The sequence below is a fragment of the Nymphaea colorata genome, chromosome 10 (genome assembly GCF_008831285.2).
Source record: "Nymphaea colorata isolate Beijing-Zhang1983 chromosome 10, ASM883128v2, whole genome shotgun sequence".
In the NCBI taxonomy this organism is placed as follows: Eukaryota; Viridiplantae; Streptophyta; class Magnoliopsida; order Nymphaeales; family Nymphaeaceae; genus Nymphaea; species Nymphaea colorata.
In genome coordinates, this window is record NC_045147.1 from 23,635,953 (window position 1) to 23,656,792 (window position 20,840).

Here is a 20,840-nt window from a genome sequence, read left to right on the forward strand (position 1 = left end):
CGTCGTTTAGAAAGTCATAGTTTCATTTTCTCTCTTTCTCTTTATATATATAACTCTGTATTCAGAGTCACACAATCATCGAACTAAGGGCGTCTAAAGCAAAAAAAATGATTGAGAGAAAAAACGAAGAAAAAAAATGTGGACTAATTTTAAATGACCAAAATAACATCAGTTTTTTCGCCTTGTTAATGATTTTGGTTAAATGACTAGATGACCCTAAAAAGCCAAAGTCATCATCAATTATATATATATAGTTCTTTCGGAAGACATGATGTTAATTAGAAAAAGAAAATAAGATTTTTCTTAGGTCTTTCCGCAAGTGGGTGATTATACGTTTGGCATATACTACATGCCTTCTTATCTGATAAAATATTTGAAGTGGTACATATACCATATTTAATTGGAGTCCACCCGGCCATTCATTGTAAGCATAGCAAGCTGCACAAATTAAGTTAAACATGTGGAAGTTAAATTGTTTTTTGTTTTTTTTTTTACTAAAATAACCTTTAAAGGTGGGGAGAAGGTAACAAATCAGTTTCCTCGAATGAAAATATTGTGCTGCTTGTTGTGGATATTTTGGTCTCTTGAAAAAGTAACTTAGCTTCCATATTTTCCACTTAATGTCCTTCATTTAATTTGCTTTAAATCAACGACTAGGTGATTCTTATCGAACTTCATGTTGAATGGTGACTCGACTTTTTAGAGTAATATCGTCACCTAATCAACACCATTTCTTTCAACATGATGAATTGGTTTAAAAAAAAAAATATTACGAGTATTTTTGTCATTTATTATTAATTTCTCAATTTTTTTCATGTATTTCTCTCAACCAACCAACCTTAATTAGATGGTTTGGTAACTCTGAATAGCTATATATATATATATATATGAACTGGTAATTCCAACATTGATCAGTAAAATGGTCGGTGAAGATCTTAAGTCTCCTCAGCGATGCATTTGAGTTACCTCATTTTATTATGTGTGATCGATATAAAGCGGCATTAGGTTCACATATTTCTTGGTTGGCGTACCGTTATTAGAATTTGGCTTTTCGTATTTAAAGATGTGTTAAACTATGTCGGCACAGCGCTATCACGAGATGCTTTGGATCTCTAAATAATATATATATACAGTCTTTGTTTGCATAAAAATATCTGCAAGATTAAAGAGTAAAGAGGAGAAGGAGCAACAGAAATATCTCCAAGATTCCCCATGTGAAGAGGAGGAGAAGAAGAAGAGGGGAAAGACAAGACGAACGCAACGCGGCACAAGTTGAGATCTCAAGCACCGACTTGTAAAAGGCTTTTGGGTTGGAGAGCAGAGCCCCTAAAGCTATAGGACAAAAACTACTTTTTCTTTTCTTTTCTTTTCTTTGCCGCAGAAGCAGCGGAGTGCGTGGACAGAAGGTGGTCGACGAGAATTCGAATCCCGACGGCCGCCTTCTTCCTAAGGAGAAAAAAGGAAACCAATATCGCTCGTCTCCTCAAGGATGGTAGGCCCTTTTGCCTCCTTGATCAGCAGCCCAGCGCTAAGGCCTTCTCCCATGTGATTATCGTACCCACTCACATGAGAATGATGATGCGTTGATGTCGGTATATGATGAATCATAATTTCAAATTTGATTTGATAGGTACCAAAAATATCATTTTTTAATAGACACATAATTTCTTAAAAAAATTTGTATGAAAAGTTTTAAAAATTAGTTTTCTTTTTTTTTTTTTTTATCAAGAGGGTGAGGACCCCTGCCAGTCTCCCTCCCTTTTGACGCCCACGATGATTGAAATCAGCACCCTTGCGCATGTTCAATATTGAACCCCAAAAAGCTTTTTTATTGTTACTTGTTACTTTTTTTTTTTTTCTTCAATTGATTCCATTTCCCTTCCATGGAAGTTGATCCCGGAGCCCACAAACTTTTTGCTTACATATCAGTTGTTTGATTTGGAACTTGTAGAAAGAAGGTCGAAGACGACACCTTATCAATACTTCTCTTTTGATTTTACACGAAGTAAAGGTGCAATTAGTAACTTGAATAATAGTCACGTGACTGTATTTATGCACAAAGTTTGATCGACTAATCAAGCTAGATTTTATGATCATAAAGAGTGTCAACTCAAGAATCCCTTCATCAGATTATTGTGGCCTCTACATACAAATATCTGTATTTTGATATATATATATATATATAATATGATGATTAACTCACTTAGTTGGATCTCGCCTAAAACAAGGAGATGGTCTAGGCAGGATCTTTCTGGGCTGAGTTTCCGTAGTCAAAGGCAGCTCGAACCCATTCTTTGCGCGGCTAATTACTCTTGGAACGGTGATTAAGTGGTCTAAGACAATAGTCCGAGTCAAACCCAAGTAATAGGTATAATATTGGCCGAGTTGGTGCAAGGTCAAACCGCGCCCTCGCCCACAACCAGCTCGCTTTAAATTAAGGGCACGAGATAGCCGCTTCTTGTTGACCAAATGCCGCGACGCGCTCTGTTCAGTACTCTGACCGGATCGATGAACCTCTCGTTTCAAGTGTTAACGTCAAGGAATCTTTGCAGCCAAAGCGGCCGCAAAATGTCGTTCCTCTAGAAGCCCGACCTTTGACCAACAATCTTTTACCTAAACGTTTTTGAGAAGATAATTTTGCTTTCCTTTTCGTAAGTTGGGATATTTTGGTTGCCATCCTTGTTTTATTATTTTTGTTTGATTATTTAAATATCCGTTCCTACTTAATCAGCTGTCATTTATTAGCATGTTCATCCTTATCTAAAAAATATATGAAATCGATCAAGGGATGGTTTTGGGAACTTTTTATAAAAAAGTGTGACAAGAACAATGTAGAACTTTGGGTAACATAACAAAACATTATTAAATTTTAAAAAAAAAAAAGGTTTATGGTTCATTCAAAGGCATTCTGCTATGTTAGTGTCCAATGAATCTGCCTTAATAATTGTAGCATTCTTCAAATCTGTTTCATTTAATAAACATTCACTTAATGTCTTTACTTTAAAAGCATTGGTGTAGAAGCTCGCGCGCCCTACAAGTGCAATAGAACTGGTCCTGAAAAAGTGAACATGCTTTTTGTTATTTTTTGGAGAACTTAGGCGTGTCCTTGTAAAATATTTCTTATTCTACTTTATATAAAATTTAGATGATCTTCCAAAGAAAGTTTGAGGGCATGTGCAGGCACGAGAACACAAAACGCACCTGCACGCCCACATGGACAATATCTTATTATTTTTCGACGGCCTTTGAACTCTTAAATTGATACTTTGAAGTTATGACCGCACGCATCTTTTTTTGCGTGCAGCGCTAATATACATTGGAACGAGTCTATAAAGTATCCCGCGGTCTGCATTTTGGTATATAAAACAGATTCAATATGACTCGAAAGTTCCACCATTAGAATTTCACAGTTCACGAAGACGTATAAAGAAAGCAAAATATCCAATCTGATCTTCAAAATTTTGAACACGAAAGGGATGCATTGCATAATCCAAACACATACATCTGTTTCAGAGAACGTCCTCGTTGTTGGGCATCCAGAAATCAAACATTCCTGAAAGACTGTATCTTCAGTCTTGTGTGTACCTTAAGACTCTATCTCCTGCTCTTAAGACCAATCCTCGAAGAATATGAAGGTGGGCAGACTTTTTGTAGTTCGTTGTTCATGCATTGGAAAAGAATGCAGTTTGAGTTTGGTGACACTGAGGAAGAAGAGTTTCTAACTTTCTAAGATTTGACGTGTATTGGTTCTGTTGGTAGTAGGTAGCGAAAGAAGAACATCCATGAACATAAATAAATATATAAACTCTGCTTTTCTGCTGGAAACCCCGTGCCGGGCACATGGGATTGGCTTTCAAATTTCAAAACTTCGGTAATGGTCATCGCCTCTGATATTTTTGGGCCTTAAGATATTTTTAGCATAGTTGGTAGAGCAAACCTGCGTCATCTTCATCAATGATCACATTATCTAGAAGGAGAGTTGTTGCGGTAGCTTGCAAACTCCAGAGCTTGTGTTTATATGACGTAATTCTCTCATATATCACACCATCATGACGTTGAGGATGAGGATCATGGAGAGAGCTAGAGACCTAACAACCAACACCTATAAGCAGACAATTTTTTTTATAGAGTTAGACGCTAAAAGCCTAATACGTCTATTTTTGGTGCTTTAGAGTTATGTTTCAACTTACATTTGCATATCAGCGTCTCTAAGAAAGTTAACATTTTGAAAATTTGACTGACCACCTACCAGCGCGCCCCATCTATTGCACCAAACCTCCTAAGACATTTTTTCTTTTAAAATAAATGAAACATATTAAAGCAACTAATCTTCAAAACTTGTCCTTTTCTAAATTAATTATACCGTTGATTTGTCGTACTTAAAAAGAATAATGTTTCATGTGGAATCTGGATTCTTAAGTTTCCCAGTATAAAAGATGACATCGTATACGTCTCTGCTGTTTTTCAGTCATGATGTCGATCACTTTCAGTTCTGTGGGAAAGCTTCAAAAGGAATGGATGAATGTGGCTAATGCAGTGAGGATGATTATTAAAAAGAAAAAAATTGGATCGATGGACCAAATTAGGAGCGAAACTTTGGGTGCAACAGGGTCCGGATAACGACAAAACAGGATCCAGATTGGGGTCCAATATTCAGATCTAGTCTGCGAAAGTACTGGCTTTCGTGGGAACCAGACCCACGTCTCGCAACTCCAAAGCTGAATCTTAACCCAGTTGTCATGCCAAGCTGGTTGCATGTCTCAATATAATGCGTTTAGATTGGATCTTGGCCATGTGGAGGGATACCACCGGGTCATTTAATTCAATCCCGCTTGATTTGGTAGAATAGAATTGATCCTACCAATGTAATATCTTGATTATGTGTCAAAAGATTAAAGCATATTCACCAAACACTTTATTCAAAAGCAGCACAAATCTATCTGTGCCTTCGTGGAAGATTCTTAATGAAGTCCATTCCTCTTGTTTTTCGATTCTTTGGCTACGTTGGTGTCTCTAAGATCTAGAAAAATAGAGCTCATAGAAATCAAACTAGATATAGGTCTCTTTACGTACCTCTATCCTGACCTGCTATATTAATGCTCCTTAAGACACATACATGAAATACTATGTCGTTGTCCCTGTTATACCGAACACTCCCATAGATTGTGAACTGGATTTGAATCAATCAAGTTTATTAACCCTTTCCCCTATTTAAAACAAACTTTTGCTTTGAAACCTTGTTAGGGTCTGTCAAGCCTTGGCTGCATGAGAAAATTCATATCTGGCCTTGTCGGAATTGAGACCAGGTTGCTTTTGTTGAGTCTCTCAATAATATAGGCCAAATATCTGAACCAGAGTTGTTAGTGCACTAATTAGAGTACATTAATAACCAAAGTACACTAAAACCAAATGAAGGGGTCTCATGTTTAGGGGCTTAGCAAGGCAAATTGGTGGCACTTTGATTTCTTCTCTGCCAACAGTGTCCAACCAGCACTTGATGTAAAAATCGCTTTTAGATATGATAGCTGGCCCTTTCTACTCTGAAAAACCTTATCTCAGGATCCAGATGGCCAGCCTTTGGCCGTTGAATTAGTAGTGTGTGTGCGTGAGACCGAGAGCTTTCCTTCTTTTGCTTGAATTGTAGATGTACTGCAAGTGGAATATCTAACTTACGATTACAAACCGGTTTTGCTTGAGCCAGACTCAGACCTACAAAATCAGCGCATTAAATTCAAAAAAATGGCTTTTGAAAGAAACGTGGAGTAGAATTTCAATAATGTTGCTAGTTTTTTGAAAGAAATGTAAAGTTGAACAGCAAAATTTTGGAGGAAACGTGCGGTTTCCTCCCTGTCCTTTATACATCTAGAAGAATTTACTTTCAAGAAGAAGGAACTGTAACTTGTCTGACAAGGTTTGGGAAGTATTATAATGAAAAAATTCTTCTGTTTGGTTAATGAAATTAACGACCTTAAAAAGGGGAATGAGAGTAGAGCTGTAGATGAAATAACTTTTAATTGACTTTTCAAGGACACAGAACACATGAAGCCCTTCGTTTGTCAATCACAACTACGCAGGAAAAGGTTAGAAATTGCCCTTCAAAATGACCGTTACAATCATTGGAAGCAGGTTTCATCTCTTGCTGATCCGGGTATTCATTGTAACAATATGAACGGAGGCAAGCACAACTGCCCGTGTCCAGCACTCTCACACAGAGTATCTGAATCGTCTCTATTTACCTATGAAGTTAATATTGTTGCTCACAATAGGCCAGAGCATCGGCCCATTGTGACCATTTTCTTTGGTCATCTGAAGCTCAGCAAAAGAGAAGGTGCGATGAAGCGTCATTGCCACCTTCATTTTCTGCATCTTCAGCAATTGATGTTGGCAGTAGAGGTACGAAGTTCGACGTTTTTCTGAGCTTGGGAGGTGCAGAAACACGCAAGGGCTTCATTTTTGCCAGGCCTTGGAAGATAAGGGCATTTCGACCTTCCTCAACAACGAGGGGCTGATCAAAGGGAAGAGTGTCGGCGAGCCCTTTGGTTACATTAGGAAATCGAAGATCATTGTGGCCGTCTCCTCAAGAAATTGCGAAAGCCATAGACTACGGGAGATTTCTGTGTTTATCAGTAGCTAGAGCCCACTCACAGGCCGGGCCTTAGACAATATGATCTTGGCCCGATACCAGGCCCAGTTTGACAACGGCACGGGTATTTAACAAGGTCAGTTTTTGGGTTCGGCCGGCTCGATGCTCAAGCCTAGCTCAATCTCAGGCACATTTAAAGTCATTAAAGTCATCTGAAACGTCGACTACACAGCAAAATAAAATTCCGTGTATATATAATATATATATATCAGCCGGCAATCGAATGTTGGATGACAAATTTAGTAAAACCCTTAACAAAAAGAGCATTAGCAAAGTCTTCAGTGCACCAATGGTATATAGTGTATTTAAAAACGTTTATTGTAGTTTTAGCAGCACACACATACATATATATATGTATATAATCCTCCAGCCATCCATCCGATCATGGCCTTCCGATACCATGCATCCGGGCAGCATATACTAAAACCTGGGATGGACAAATTAAGGATTATATACATATTGAACTCAGCCGGTTGTCAGATGGGGTACAACAACAACATAATTACAAGCTAATATTAACAATTACATTTAATGAAAATATTAGCGGCAGTTTATGGTATAACATTGGTTTATAAAATTTACATTGACTATTTTTGACACATTTGTCCCAGCCTTTTCAACATTGAAACATCGGGTAATTGGTAGATTTTAAATTTCTTATGTACGTATATGTGTGAATTGAAATCAGTTAACTGTCAAATTTTGCCGGATGACAAAGTTCTTGGAAACATAGTTGAAAACTCCACGCAATCGTATGACATGGGTTGACGGTGCTTTCAACAATGGTTTATAGTCCATTCAAGTACGAGTTCCAAAGGATTTTGACATCCGGCACACACACACACACTGACACACACACATATATATATAAAATATTGGTCATGAACAAAATCCAGGCCATTAAAAACGGTTTGGTAAAATAAATTTTTAGAATCTAACTGTATTGATATGATCTTAACAATGTTTTAATGAGAATCATGTACTAAGTCAGTCATTTTTTCAAGTTTAACATGTTTTTTTTAATAACAAGAAACGAACATCTCTAAAGGGACCAAATGCTTTATCGTAGAAAAACAATTGTTTTTCTTAAAACAATTTGAATTAAAACTTGTTTTATGTTGAGTTGGCATTCACAAACGTATTAGAATGTTAAAATTTATCGGTAAAGACCAGACCAATAAGGTAAAATGCAAAAACCAGTCCTCTTAATTGTGTGTTAAAAAATATTGTAAACACAGTATGAACGTCTTAATGTTCATAATCTCTAATTCAATATAAATCATGTATTAGTGCAAGTTAATAATTTTATCAAAATTATTGACTTTTCTACTACCAAAATTTTATGCTAAAAGTGCCGTTCAATTTTCCTGTGTTAATTAAAGCATGGATCTTCAAATTTTTGATGCTATAATAGCTGTTCATTTTTTATTATTAAAAAAATGATTAGTGCAAAAGAGACTAACATAATACACGTTCGTCATCAAATCACTCTCCTTAAGGTTATATTGCACAAAAAAAATACTTTTAACAATTATTTTTAGTGGAACTTGTTTTTGCCTCTTACCTAAGTGATATGGTATTTACCAATCTCTCTCTCTCTCTCTCTCTCTCTCTATATATATATATATATATATATATATATATATATATATATATATATATATATATATATATATATCTCCTATGTTTTAATAACCGCGAGGTAAGTAACTACTGTGAACTGTTTCACGTAATTCCTTGTCGCGAGGATCAATGTAACGAGACCACTTCCGCAAATAATGGTATTAGTGCCAGATCGGCGATACGGCAAAATTGGTCGATAGATATCATCATTTGTTGTTCAAATTTAAAAATGATTTAAACTAATAAAAGAAACGCAAGTGTCGGTCTTGTGCCCTGCATATTGACCGGTATGCTCCAACACAGAGCACTTTTTAGAACACTGAAGGAAATAATATCACAAATAAATCGCTGAAACCAAATTGCTACCAGTTTGATAAGCAGATTTAGAACGACGTCCTCAAGGTGAGCGGTTTAGAGCATGCTGATAGTTGACAACTTAATTAAGTTAAAATATTTAGGATCCTTTATCTGCTAATAAACGTTCATCATGTAATCCGCTGTGACAAAGATCTTGCCGTGTTCTGTCACATCTGTGTGACGTATTGATGAAGTTATAGCACCGGTAACGGAACATCTCTTGATCCATACAATTCCCGCATGAAAGGAAATGCAGGAGATGATGGCTGGCAAACAACTCGAAGGCAATCTGCTTTGGTTCTAAAGGCGCCACCATCTTGTTTTCACAAGGGAAGAGCCAGAAACTAGCTTCAGATGGAATCTGTTGTTTGGTTTATTTATACACAAAACACGAAAAAAAATTGAAAGGAAAGAAGTGAGAGATCATTGACTGTGCACTTGCAGGCGACGTGAAGAAGTCAGACCAATGAGCAAGTTCCAACTTTCAATCTTGTCTGCAATCCCGGGAGCCACTCACGGCAATATCTCATATTAAATACTTGAGAAGGTCAAATGAAATCAAACCAATGAAGAAGTTCCAACTTCCAATCATGTCTGCAACGCGGATACACACACCGTATATATATTATCTGACATTCTCATATTAAACACTTCAGAAACTCATGAACCAGTGAATTAGCTTCAGCTGAAAGAAATAACTATATTTTCAAAGGAGTCATCAGAGTTTTTTCTGAATTACTGTGAGCCAAGAGGTATAACACGCTTCAGATATCAAAAGCAACCGAAGTATGTGCGACGAATTCAACGATAATGCAAGTAGAGTAATACGGTACGGGACAATTTCTAAAAAGATGCATTACTATGTACGCGCTAAATCCTACTGCTTGACAAGCATAAACAAATAATGATTAACTTTCTCCTATACGCTTGGATGTTTGAGATTAACTTACATAAATTTGCTGTATGCTGAGTATATTGAACTGGGGATGATAGACTGCAAGTAAATAAATGAAAGGAAAACTTGTGATCAAAATAAACCTGATGCCAGAAGGCTGCTTTTCTAAATACAAGGAGCAAGGACTGTGGGTTGCCATTAGTATCGGCGCAGCAGACGATTCGTTTTTTAATGTTCGGGTGGAGGGGTTTGTCATTGTGCTATGGTCCCCCAATCTGCATGACATGTGGCCTTTTTTATATTTTTATAAATACTTTTCAAAAAATATCATATTATATAATAATCATAATAGAAAACCGGCATTAAGTTGTCGGCCTGTTTCGTGTGCATAAGGAACTCAAAGTACTCATGCATTGATATAAACTAGCTTTGTTGTTAATTGGGATTCAGGAATATGGCCGATGGATATTCCATCTGAATACCTGTTCTTCACTCCATGTGATTCACCATGGATTGGCTCCATGTATTTCTCACAGATGGAGGCTACATGCCTCATTGCTGGCAGTAGTTACAAATAACACTCCAAAAGTTGCGTTGCTTGTTCGGCAGTATTATATTATTATAGAAATGTTGATACCTTATCGTGCGTTTTGGCCACGATCTGCCTCCCATCTTCAAGGTCCACAACTAAGGACAAGTGGGTCATTTTTCTCGTCCAACGAGAACATAGATTCTCGAACAAATTTGTGGATCAAAAACATGTTGACTTGCCCTGTTAGACCCGTCAGTCCTGACATTTTCAAGTTTGACAAACACAATTATAAGGCAAAAAAGTCTAGAAATGATACCCGGAAGGCGGGGAGGCAATTTGCATCCTCCTTCTTAGGACCAAGTTCCCAAGACCCAAATTTCCCTTCATGTTTGCTGTAATGCTCAATTATAGCAGGAACAAAGAAGGATTAGATGTATTGAACGAGAGAAGGAGATGAGGTGAATGTGGAGTTGTGAAGGTGAATTAAATAAGGGCAAGTGGGGTTGGGAGGGGGAATATAAATAACGAAAAGGAAAAGCACGTCCATTGAAGGTGGTCAAGCAGGACGGCCATTGAAGGTCGGGTCAAGCGGGAGCCTGTTCCACCGTCAGCACGGATTTTAATGCATGCAAGGGGTCCGCTTTTCCCCAAAGACGCCAAGTAAGCCGACCTCGTTCGGTCAAACTCATTTTTTCTGCGGGTGCGGGTTCAAGGACAGTCGCCGTGTGGAGGCCAGGCGCCTTCCTGTTATTTTATTTGGTTTGACTCGCCATACCTACCAATTTCCGGCGACTTTTTCTTTCTATTTTTTCAGGTTCGTCCCTCATATATTGGCACTTTTATCTTTAGAAGTTTTAACTATGGCCTAGCAGCAGGTTGGTACATCTACAAAATAATAATAATAATAAAAAAACTTGGTGTGCATAAGGGCCATGGCGTATCTGGTTGGGTTATACAGAGCTGTCCGCTGGTACATTTTTTAAACACACTTCATGCAGTTCTCTTCTCTTTCATCTTCGGTTGTTTGTTCACTGTTCGAAATTGTGGGATGCATTCACCGACAAATATGACCAAAGGTTTGGGTGTGAGGGGTTCCTGATTGATTTCGACGTCTGACCGAATCCAGAAGCTGTTCACTTAATTTGTTTTGTTTTGAGAAGTCGTCAACCGTAGCTCTGCAGCCATCGCATAATTTTTTTAACAATGCAAGCTGGAAAAGCAGTTGTCCTTCTTTCTACATCTTGCCCTCCTTCTCTTTACGTTAATGTACTAGTTTTAAATTCATTTGCTTCTTTTCTACTTCTTCTCACACCACAGCTCTTGTTATTTATCCTCTCCATTTCTTGGTACGATAATCGGCTTTCACACGGTAAAAACCAGAGTTGAAAAAGAAAAGCTGATTACTGATCTACCAAAATATTAATGTGAAGATCCACGCCTTCGGCTTTAGGGATTCACAGCCACCATAGCTGTTAAAGTCAAACTTCATCAGTCATTCTAGTACCGGGAAATGTATGGGATCCACGGGCAGCTGTCAGTGATGATGAAGGAACGGTAGGGCGGTGCGCCGACATGGTTCGGAATATCAAATCGATCCATGTTCAATGCACAACAATAATTAAATGCAACAGTTAGGAACCATATTGAGATATGTACAACCCTGCGGGGAGATGCGGCGCTTAGGCTTCAGATTAGAACACCTACATATATGCGTGATAAATCTTCCAAAAACTGCAGTTTGTCATTGGCGGCAATCTGAAAGTTTATGAACTTAATTTGAAATGCATGTTGCAAACAGTGGCTGATGCAGTAGGCGAAGATTTTTTATATCATTTGCTTTTGATTAGGATTTGCTACATACCTACTTAATTAACACGTATCCGGTTAATTTTCATCTCAAGAAATATCTAGCAGTGCACAGCATGAACAATTATAAATAAAATGCTATGCGCATTTGTATGTAGCAATTAGCATAAGAGTAGACAAACAAGTTGGGAATATTAGCGTTATCTGCAGCAGTTCTCGTCCCACAGATCACAGTCAGTGTTTGATTCCTGTTGTTAGTGTTCCAATGAATGGCAAGAGGTTGTTTGCAGGGATTTTGCTGCATCACGATCATGTTTTCTTGTACATAGTGTTCCTTTGCAATAAAGGCGGGGAGTCTATCTCCCAGTACTCCTTCATTAGAAGGTGGGAATATTAGTGGTCAACGTTTTGTTGGAATATGGCTCGGTCTTGTCCTACTCTACTACTACATACTTGCGTTGTACACCACCATCTCGTTGTTATCATTATCATCATGAGCCATATCTAGCCGTTCGATCGAGATCATGAACCATATCCAGCCGTTCGTCGTCGATCTCGTCGATAAGAATTTGTGGAGTTCATGCCGGTAAGTTGTGCAATTTTTTTTTTGTAGTGAGTTAAGGTTGGCCTGACTTACCTTTGACTCGTTTCATAACTCGACTTGACATGTGCTTGACTTTGGCACTAACTTGGCTCGGCTTGCTCTATTTAGGTTATTTTAAAACTCGATCAAAATGACAAGTCAACTCATTGAATCGACAAGTCAAATCGCTGATCGATAACTCGGTCATATGCCGACTAGAATCCAAGTCACAAGTTTGCCAACCACGGTATCTACTGTCTCGACTACTTACCGTTCCATCTTGACGATGAATGGCATCCGAAGCTCCATTAATCTCATCCTCTGCATATGGTGGGCTTAAGTATATCCAAGAGTCAACCGAACATAACCACAGTTGAGTGGGTCAAGTTGGTTCCACCTATTTCACAAAATAGGTTTGACTAACCGAGGTTCTTCCGGACAAATTAAGCACCAAACAGCTCCATCTAGTTCTTCTCGTTCTTGAGACATTTTAATTCTGAAATTATATGCAAAATCTTTCTTTCTTTCAAAATATTTGGAATAGATAATGTTTATTGAAAGACAAGAAACACGTGATATATATCTAAAAATTACTTGAAGATAAACGGATTTGAATTTTGGGAAACGCGTTAAGGCATAGTTGTCATGGTTTTGTCCCTTGTTGGCAGTACCATATATGAACTCTTCATGAAACATGCGAGGAAACGTAACTTGTCATAAAAGAATCCTCGAAAGTCAAATTATTAAAAAAATTGGATCCGTAATTTAAAATTCATTCGCCCAACTGTGCACCTTCAAATAAGCATATATACATACGGTATTAAGATATTTTAGCATTATCTTTGCGTCTAATTAAGTATCAATACTTTTCCCATTTTCAAGTCAGACTTGTGGCATGAGTTCATATAGATATATATATATATAAAAGTTAAAAAACCGAAGCCATTAATCAAGCTACCAACGACAATTTGGTTGATGGCTGATTAATTTATAAATTTTAAGGCCAACTTGTCAATTTTCAAGTCAGATAGGTAAGCCTGCACTTCTGAGGTAGGAAACAATGCCCCATCGTCAACCATAAGCTTTTGAGTAATGACACTTTTGAACAATGACATGTAGAAGCTTCGACTTCCATCTGTGGTTAGCTAACCATACATGCTTAGTTGCGTGCTATATGTCGGAAAGTTAACCATAGTTAGCAACAGAACACAGCCCAAATGAATACAAAAAGAAAATCAACACACGGAGATGCATGATCAGAGATATGGAAAAGGTCCGCTCAACAATCAGAATACATTTCCTTTTAGCGAAATATTTCACGCCATTATTGTGATCTCAAAAGCTCTGTATAACTCATTAATCGGCTAATGGTATCCAAGATCTTAAGTAAGAAGGCATTTGTTCTTTCTTCCAAACAATTCTTCTCAACCATCTATCACAGTGGATAGGATGATTTTTATGGGTGAGTTGAGCGACTCTCGATAACCAGAATCACCATTTACTCGTTATATATGCATATGAGGTCCTTGTTAGATGGAGAAATCCTTCAGAATCTCACAATATTATGCAATGCAAATCATTAGACTGCCATGATTGAACTCTCTCTCTCTCTCTCTCTCTCTCTCTATATATATATATATATATATATATATATATATATAGAGAGAGAGAGAGAGAGAGAGAGAGAGAGAGAGAGAGAGAGAGAGAGAGAGAATAAATGTTGACAGCTCACTCATGAGAGTATGTCTATCCATTGAAGGAAAAATAAAGCAAAAGACCGTGTGAACTATTATTATATGAGGAAATTGCTCATCACTTTTTTTAATATGATAAAGCAAAATAATAGTCAAAACCATAGCAAAAAGACAAGCTGTAATCATCAAATCGAATGCACATGATCTTGGTAAAGATTCGGATTTGGTAAGACCCAGATGGCCTTGAACACGCCAGTTTGAGTTTGTAGGTTCGAGTGCAACTCTCCTGGGAGAGGGGCTCCATTTGGGTAGAAATCAAAACTCATGTCAATTTTCACTGCCCGCAGCTTGCGAGAGGACACCTTTTCCTCCAAGCTTTTTTCTGCTTTATAGTTGGTAATTTCCGTGTCTGACGGCGAAAGCTTTAAACGTTTAGTAGTCTATTGAGCATCTTTTTTTAGTATAATAAATTAAGTCACCTCGTTCTTGAAGAAAAGCGTAGAACATTTCGAATGAGCACTTCTTTCGCCAGCAAATTGCAAGCTCGCGCATTAAAATGACCACGAAGAAAAAAAAAAAACGAAAGATCTTCCGTAGTTGTTTGATTGAAAAATTGCTCGCTGCAGTAAAGAAATTCGTTCTTTTAACTTATTCGTGCATTTGACGACATCACAATCTGGTTATGTTTTATTATTTGATTTAATACAAATTAGTCTTTTTTGTTATTATTTTTCTTGTTATTCTTATTAATTATTATTGGCAGTGGTGGATGCAATGGCCATACAAAGCTTTCTGCTTGAGAGAGAGAATTAGGGTTTTAACACTGTGGTCGTGAAGAGTTTCTTGTTGGCGTATTCACACCTGCTGTTCATGAATAATTAAACTAACCGACATAATAATTCATCGTTGCTGTTGGGCATCTCAGTGGGGATTTTAGGTTCCAAGACTCGAAAGAAATCATGGCTTTGGTGGGTTTTGCTTGGAATTGAGCTATCATGCCTACAGAAGGAAAATTAAATAGCACGATTGTTTCTTTGACCGCTTTTTATTGAAGTAGATGTTTTTAATTGCATTGAGATATTATAATATTTGTTTGTGGGTGTTCATCATGCAGAAACGCTTTATATTTGGGCCGCCTTACTGGACTTTTGCGTTGGATGATCTAGCCCTCATCCATGGCCAGATCCGGGGTCACGATGCACCAATTAGGAAAATCTAACTTAAGAGTTCCAAAGTGGTTGCGATTGGACCCTGGGGTTGCATTGGCAACAACTTTTGTAAACTATGTTTTGATATCTCGCATTGAAAATCTACCTTTAGCAAAGCCCAAAAAGCACTTGCAACTTGAAGTGGTGTGCAAAGCTCTAGCTTAGATTTGATGAGTGTTTTGCTTATGACGTACAAAGCACTCGCAAAGCGTAAGGTAAGTTCATGACTTCGAAAAGCGAGTGCGTTGAGAAAAAAAACGCACTTGCAAAGTGCAGTGATTGCATAAAGAAGTCGCAAAGCTTGCTTTACTTTGATAAGAAAAGTGATGCTATTAAGAAGTGAAAAGATATTATATATATATATATATATAAAGAGAGAGAGATATTCGCTCAGTCATTTGCTGTCATTTTCATGCAGCAATCCCAAAGCAAATTTAAAGGAAGTTGGCTGCAAATCGGAACCATTTGGGATCCTTTATCTGCTACTAAACGGTCATGATGTAATCTGCTGTGACAAAGAATGTGCTGTGATCTGTCAATTCTATGTGCTGCACTAATGAAGTTATAGCGCCGGAAATGGAACATTTCTTGAGCCAAGTTGATCCGGCATGGAAGGAAACGCAAGAGATGATGGCTAACAACCAAATCCAAGGCGTTCTTCTGGGTCTGCAAAGGCGCCACCATCTTTTATTCACAACGGAAGAGCCAGATCGAATCTGTTGCCTGGTTCTATTTGGATAAAGTAGGTTCCTAATGCAGGCAACACGAACAAGAATGAAATAGAAAAAAATAAGTCAGATTGATCATTGACTGTGTATTATAGGCCGTCTAAAGAAATCAAACCAAAGAGCAAGAATATCGAGATCAGTTTTCAGATGGTCATTGACTAGGAACCACCTCGTCTTTGCAATTCAGGATCTCTAGCGAATGGTGGATTTTTCATCTGAATTCCTGTCGTTCATCAGATGGTAGCGCCTACGAGAGAATCAAACAAGGGATGCAACCCCTATACCCCTTTTCATGAGAGAAAGATTATTATAGCCATGAGTATTAGCTGTGCCTTTTGGTAACAGAAATTGAGAGCTTGTTATAGCCATGAATACTTGTTGTGGCTTTCATGACCTCCGTTCCATTTCCCTGACAGAAGAAGGCACTACTTCTTCATGGTCTACAAAAATGAAAAAGAAAGAGCTCTACTCTACATTGGTGGCTTCCCTTTTGGATGCGAAGACGAGGAAGGATTTGTTACCAGCTACTTTTTTCCGGGTGCAGCGGTACTCGGGTTTGACAACTTGAGCGGAGTTAACTACTGCACCGAAGCAGAGAGAAACAGTGAAGCATCCGTCCTAAAAGTAATAAGTTCGCGACAGTAACTAAAGCAAACAATTAATCAGCTACGCGTATACTGGTGCGGCAGACTGACAATGCAACAAGACCACAGGATTGAATCCCTTCACCGACTCTGACAAGTGACAACCGACTGTAGATTAAAAACATGTACACTCATGCATCATCTTCAATCTTCTTCACCGTCAGGCACAGCCTGAACGCGCAGATGATCATGGCCTTTACCACGGCGGGTTTGGGACCTGTGCATAACCTTACAAAGATTTTTTTCACTTTCACACACAGGTTTTCACGAATGAGCAAACCAGAACCAGGCAGTTGATAGAAAAGCCATTAGTAGATCTATGGCAGATCAACTATGCAAGCTTCTAGTTGTCTCCTCATATAATCTGATCATGTCGCGAACTTACCGACGATAAAATATCTCAGCTACAAGTTACATAGTTCAAAGCTTCGGATGGATCAGATTTTCAAAAATTTTAAGGACCAATCAAATTGTAAGCCTAAGAACTGATTGAAATATCATAAAACCTATTTTCATGTTGGGAAAAGAAAAATCATTGAAGTGTCCACTTCTATGGTTTCTACCTTTTGAAAGACAATCTATACAGTCGGCTTTACTGAAAGACGCATGCTTCCAAAAATAACTCCCACGAGAAATAAAAAATCAGACCTAAGAGACTCGGGGACAGGATTTGAGAGAAATAGCTATTGTACTAGATTTCCAAAAAATTACAGGAATTTCTTAAATTTCAGCATATGTATATCTGGACATGTTCCGAAAAATATCAAAGCCAAGATATATATATATACAGGAAACTGCCACACGGAATATGAAAGCGATTGAACAGAAACCAAGTGGCAGTTCATTGTTTCTCTATCTGACACACTAATTGTGATGGGCACACTAATTGTCGCGAAACGAAGGATAATTCGGGCCATTAATTAGTGCAACCTTAGGCTAAATTAGAAAGGGGAAACGTTAGATTCATTATTTACTGGAGATTTTATGATAAAACGTTGGGAATGGGCGCTGCCTCTCTCCTAGGTAGTCGATGCAAAATATTTTGACCAAAGAATGTATTATAATCTGTTCGATCTTTGAACTTGACAATATATCGCTCCATGTATTTTTAAAATTTTCAGACGCAGCTCTCAAGGAGTGAGTTTACATCCGTTTCTATCCCATCCTCATAAACCTTGAAGTTCATCCTACAAGGTGTATTTTGATCATCATCCAATAAGATTCTCAAATTCCAATATTCAATGAAAGAGATCCTGAAGTCTAGAATTTTGGTGTTATCCACACACGCCTTATAGAGATGGGCCTTCATGAATCGCACAAAGAGCAAGGCTTACCTGGGAGCGCCATAAACGGCTTCTTCCTTTCCCACAATGATGTTGGCATCAGCGCCGGTGGTGATGTAGCTAACCATTGATTGAATAGGCCGATAAACCCGTAAATAGCTTTGATCCATAGCAACAATATGTACTAGATTTGTACTGCCGCTTGATAATGGTGATGGTCATCATCGTTATCCCAATTTTTCTTTTGATAGATTACATCTCTCGAACGCCCTGAGAATTAATAACATCACAAGTCCCCTTATCGAATTGGCATCTTTACAACACATCTACAACCTACTGAACGGTAGGATGAGGAATTTCGATCTTATAAATGAGAAGATAAAATAACTGCGTTTAATTGTAAAGCTCTATGCAAGGGGAAAAGGGAAGAAATAATTAACTACATATGTCCATATGAAGGGAGAGAGCGTTATACAAGTAAGAAGGGAGCAGGGAGGAAAAAATTGTATATGTACGTGGTATGATTAAACGGAAAAGGAAAAAAGAAGTCGATCAGAAAGCAAAGAATCCGAGACGGGGGGACAGTGAAGGATGAGGATGAAGCAAAAGGGAGACTTGACTGAGGGGGGGTCATCAGTCGAAGCACCAGAGAGGATCGTTCATCATCAATCCGTCGTCTCCCTCCTCCTTGACCGCACTGGATGCTTCCCAACTCTGCCCCGGATCTCCCCAGCCGTACAAGAACGCTAGCTCCATCTCCTCCGGCAACGCGTCCCCCATCATCCCGGTCGACGCGGCGGCCGATGTGCCCTCTGACTCAGACGACGCCGTCTCCTCCTTCACCGCCGCGGCCTCTCCCTGAGACGCCTCGACCTCCGTCTTCTTCCGCGTCGCAGACGATACCTTCCCCGCCTTGGCTGGCGTTTCTCTCGACTTGGCAAGCCGGCGGAGGACGGACTCCCCCTTCCTCGCGGGCATGACGACCCCGGGGAAGTTCACCTTCGCCTTGCTGCCGCGGATCTCCCTGGCGGCCTCGTCGTAGGCCATGGCTGCCTCCTCCGCGGTGTCGTACGTGCCGAGCCATACTCGCGCGCCCTTCCTCGGGTCGCGGATCTCGGCAGCCCATTTCCCCCATGGCCTCTGCCGGATCCCTCTGTACGCGTTTTTCCTCACCCTCCGGCCTCCTCCGGCCGATGTCACTGCCTTTCCGATCGCCCTCCGATCGCCTAACAAAATGGCAAACCGCGATCAGCTAAACCAAACAACTTTGGAACAGGAAATTTCGAAAACTTAATAGCTAGATTTTGGACAAACAGATTGTCGTCTAGACAGAGAGAGAGAGAGAGAGAGAGAGACTCACCGTTTGCTACAGAGATGTGCGAGGGAAGCAGCTGGGCAGGGGGGCCGAAGTCGAAGTCGATCCCTTCACAGCTGCTGGTGTCGTAAAGCATGAACCCTGAGGTCGACTCGTTCTCGGAAAAGAGGAGGAACTCCTCCGCGGAAGTCATATTCCGGCAAGCGTACTCTTCTTTCACGTAGTCGGTGACGACAGGCCCTTCCCGCATTCTCCGTCTCACCCTCCCCCTGCAACCTCACTGGAACATCATTTGTAGGCGAAGGCTTTACAACGATGGTCCTCGTCCTGTCGCTATTTTTCAGATTCCCGGTAACTTTTTCAACCTTCTCAGAATCATCATCCCTGTTCACTTTTCCATACACAAAATCCATGTTTGATGGTTAAATTTGAAGAACAAAAATTCTCGAATTTTACACCACTTCATCTATTAGGACATAGGTCAGTTAAGAGTGGAAATGCCTGGATACAGTTAGGGGTGTTAATAAACGATAATCAAAATAAAATATGTTTAAAAGAAACTATTTCGCTCCGTTTGTCACGTTAACTTTCAGGTTATCATTAGTAATAAATGTGTGCAAAACTTAGGTCCTCTTTTAGCAATACAAGAAGCGTTCGGAGCCTTTTTTTCCTTCATTTTCAGATAAAAAGGAGGAGGGGGAGGTTTGGGGCCCGCAGTGAGTGGAAGGAACTTGAGCCTGTCCACGTCATTGCTGACGGATGCCCAGTAAGCCCTCCGGACACGTGGAGCGAAAAGGCAGCGTCGGGGCGTGTGGACTTGGCAAGCTCAAAAACTCGTAAGTAATTAATAGGGGTACAATTTTCGCGGTCTCTTTTGCCCCTCCACCGTCCCAAAATTGACCCCCCCGCGCCTCTTCCATCCCCATGTTTTTGTGGGACAAAATGTCCCGTTCCGCATCCAATGACACATGCCGGGATCATTGGAGCGAGCGGAAGTAATGCAGGTTTTGCGTCCGGAGCAAGTGAATTCGAGATAGTTAGTCTTCCCAAGTGAAATTGGAAAAAAAAAAAAACTCGTTTCGTTGGTGGCATAGTCACAAGTAACACCCACCAAGTTGGCTTGCTTCTTCAACATCGTTATGTGATTATAGAAATGTTGGTAACTTATCGTTTTGGTCACGGTAAAAGCAAATCTGTCTCCCATTTTCAAGGTTCACAGTTGACGACAACAACCAACTTGGTCATTTTTTCTTTCAACAACAAGTGAGTGTCTCTTGAATTTGCTTAAATTAAAGTAGATTTATGAAACAATAATCTTGAAGATTCTTTAGAACATAGTGAAGTAACCGTTAAGTGTCCCTACTCCCAAAAGAATCCCTTAAGAGGTACCGATATATGTAAAACAACAAGAAAAGTTTATAGAGTTGGTGTAAGCAACTGTTTCCACGAGCCCACATATAGCTCAGCTCCACTAACAAGTGGACCTGCCTCTGCCTCTTTGATATTTTTTTTAGGTCGCTTGCCTTTTT

General features: G+C 39.2%; 1 protein-coding gene across 1 annotated transcript; it reads right to left on the reverse strand.

Annotated features, from left to right (window-relative positions):
* Positions 1-18,417: 18,417 nt before the first annotated feature.
* LOC116263043 (ethylene-responsive transcription factor ERF110-like) lies at positions 18,418-19,563 on the reverse strand. The gene is made up of 2 exons (XM_031642622.1): positions 19,357-19,563; positions 18,418-19,222 (listed from the first exon to the last, which is right to left on the reverse strand). Exons 1-2 carry the CDS (start codon positions 19,559-19,561, stop codon positions 18,630-18,632), a joined length of 798 nt encoding a protein of 265 aa, XP_031498482.1. The 5' UTR covers positions 19,562-19,563; the 3' UTR covers positions 18,418-18,629.
* Positions 19,564-20,840: the final 1,277 nt, after the last annotated feature.

Coding starts and splice junctions, on each gene's coding strand:
- LOC116263043 (XM_031642622.1), bottom strand. CDS start 19,561: ATGCGGGAAGGGCCTGTCGTCACCGACTACGTGAAAGAAGAGTACGCT. Junction 19,223..19,356: donor GCACATCTCTGTAGCAAACG/GTGAGTCTCTCT, acceptor CCATTTTGTTAG/GCGATCGGAGGGCGATCGGA.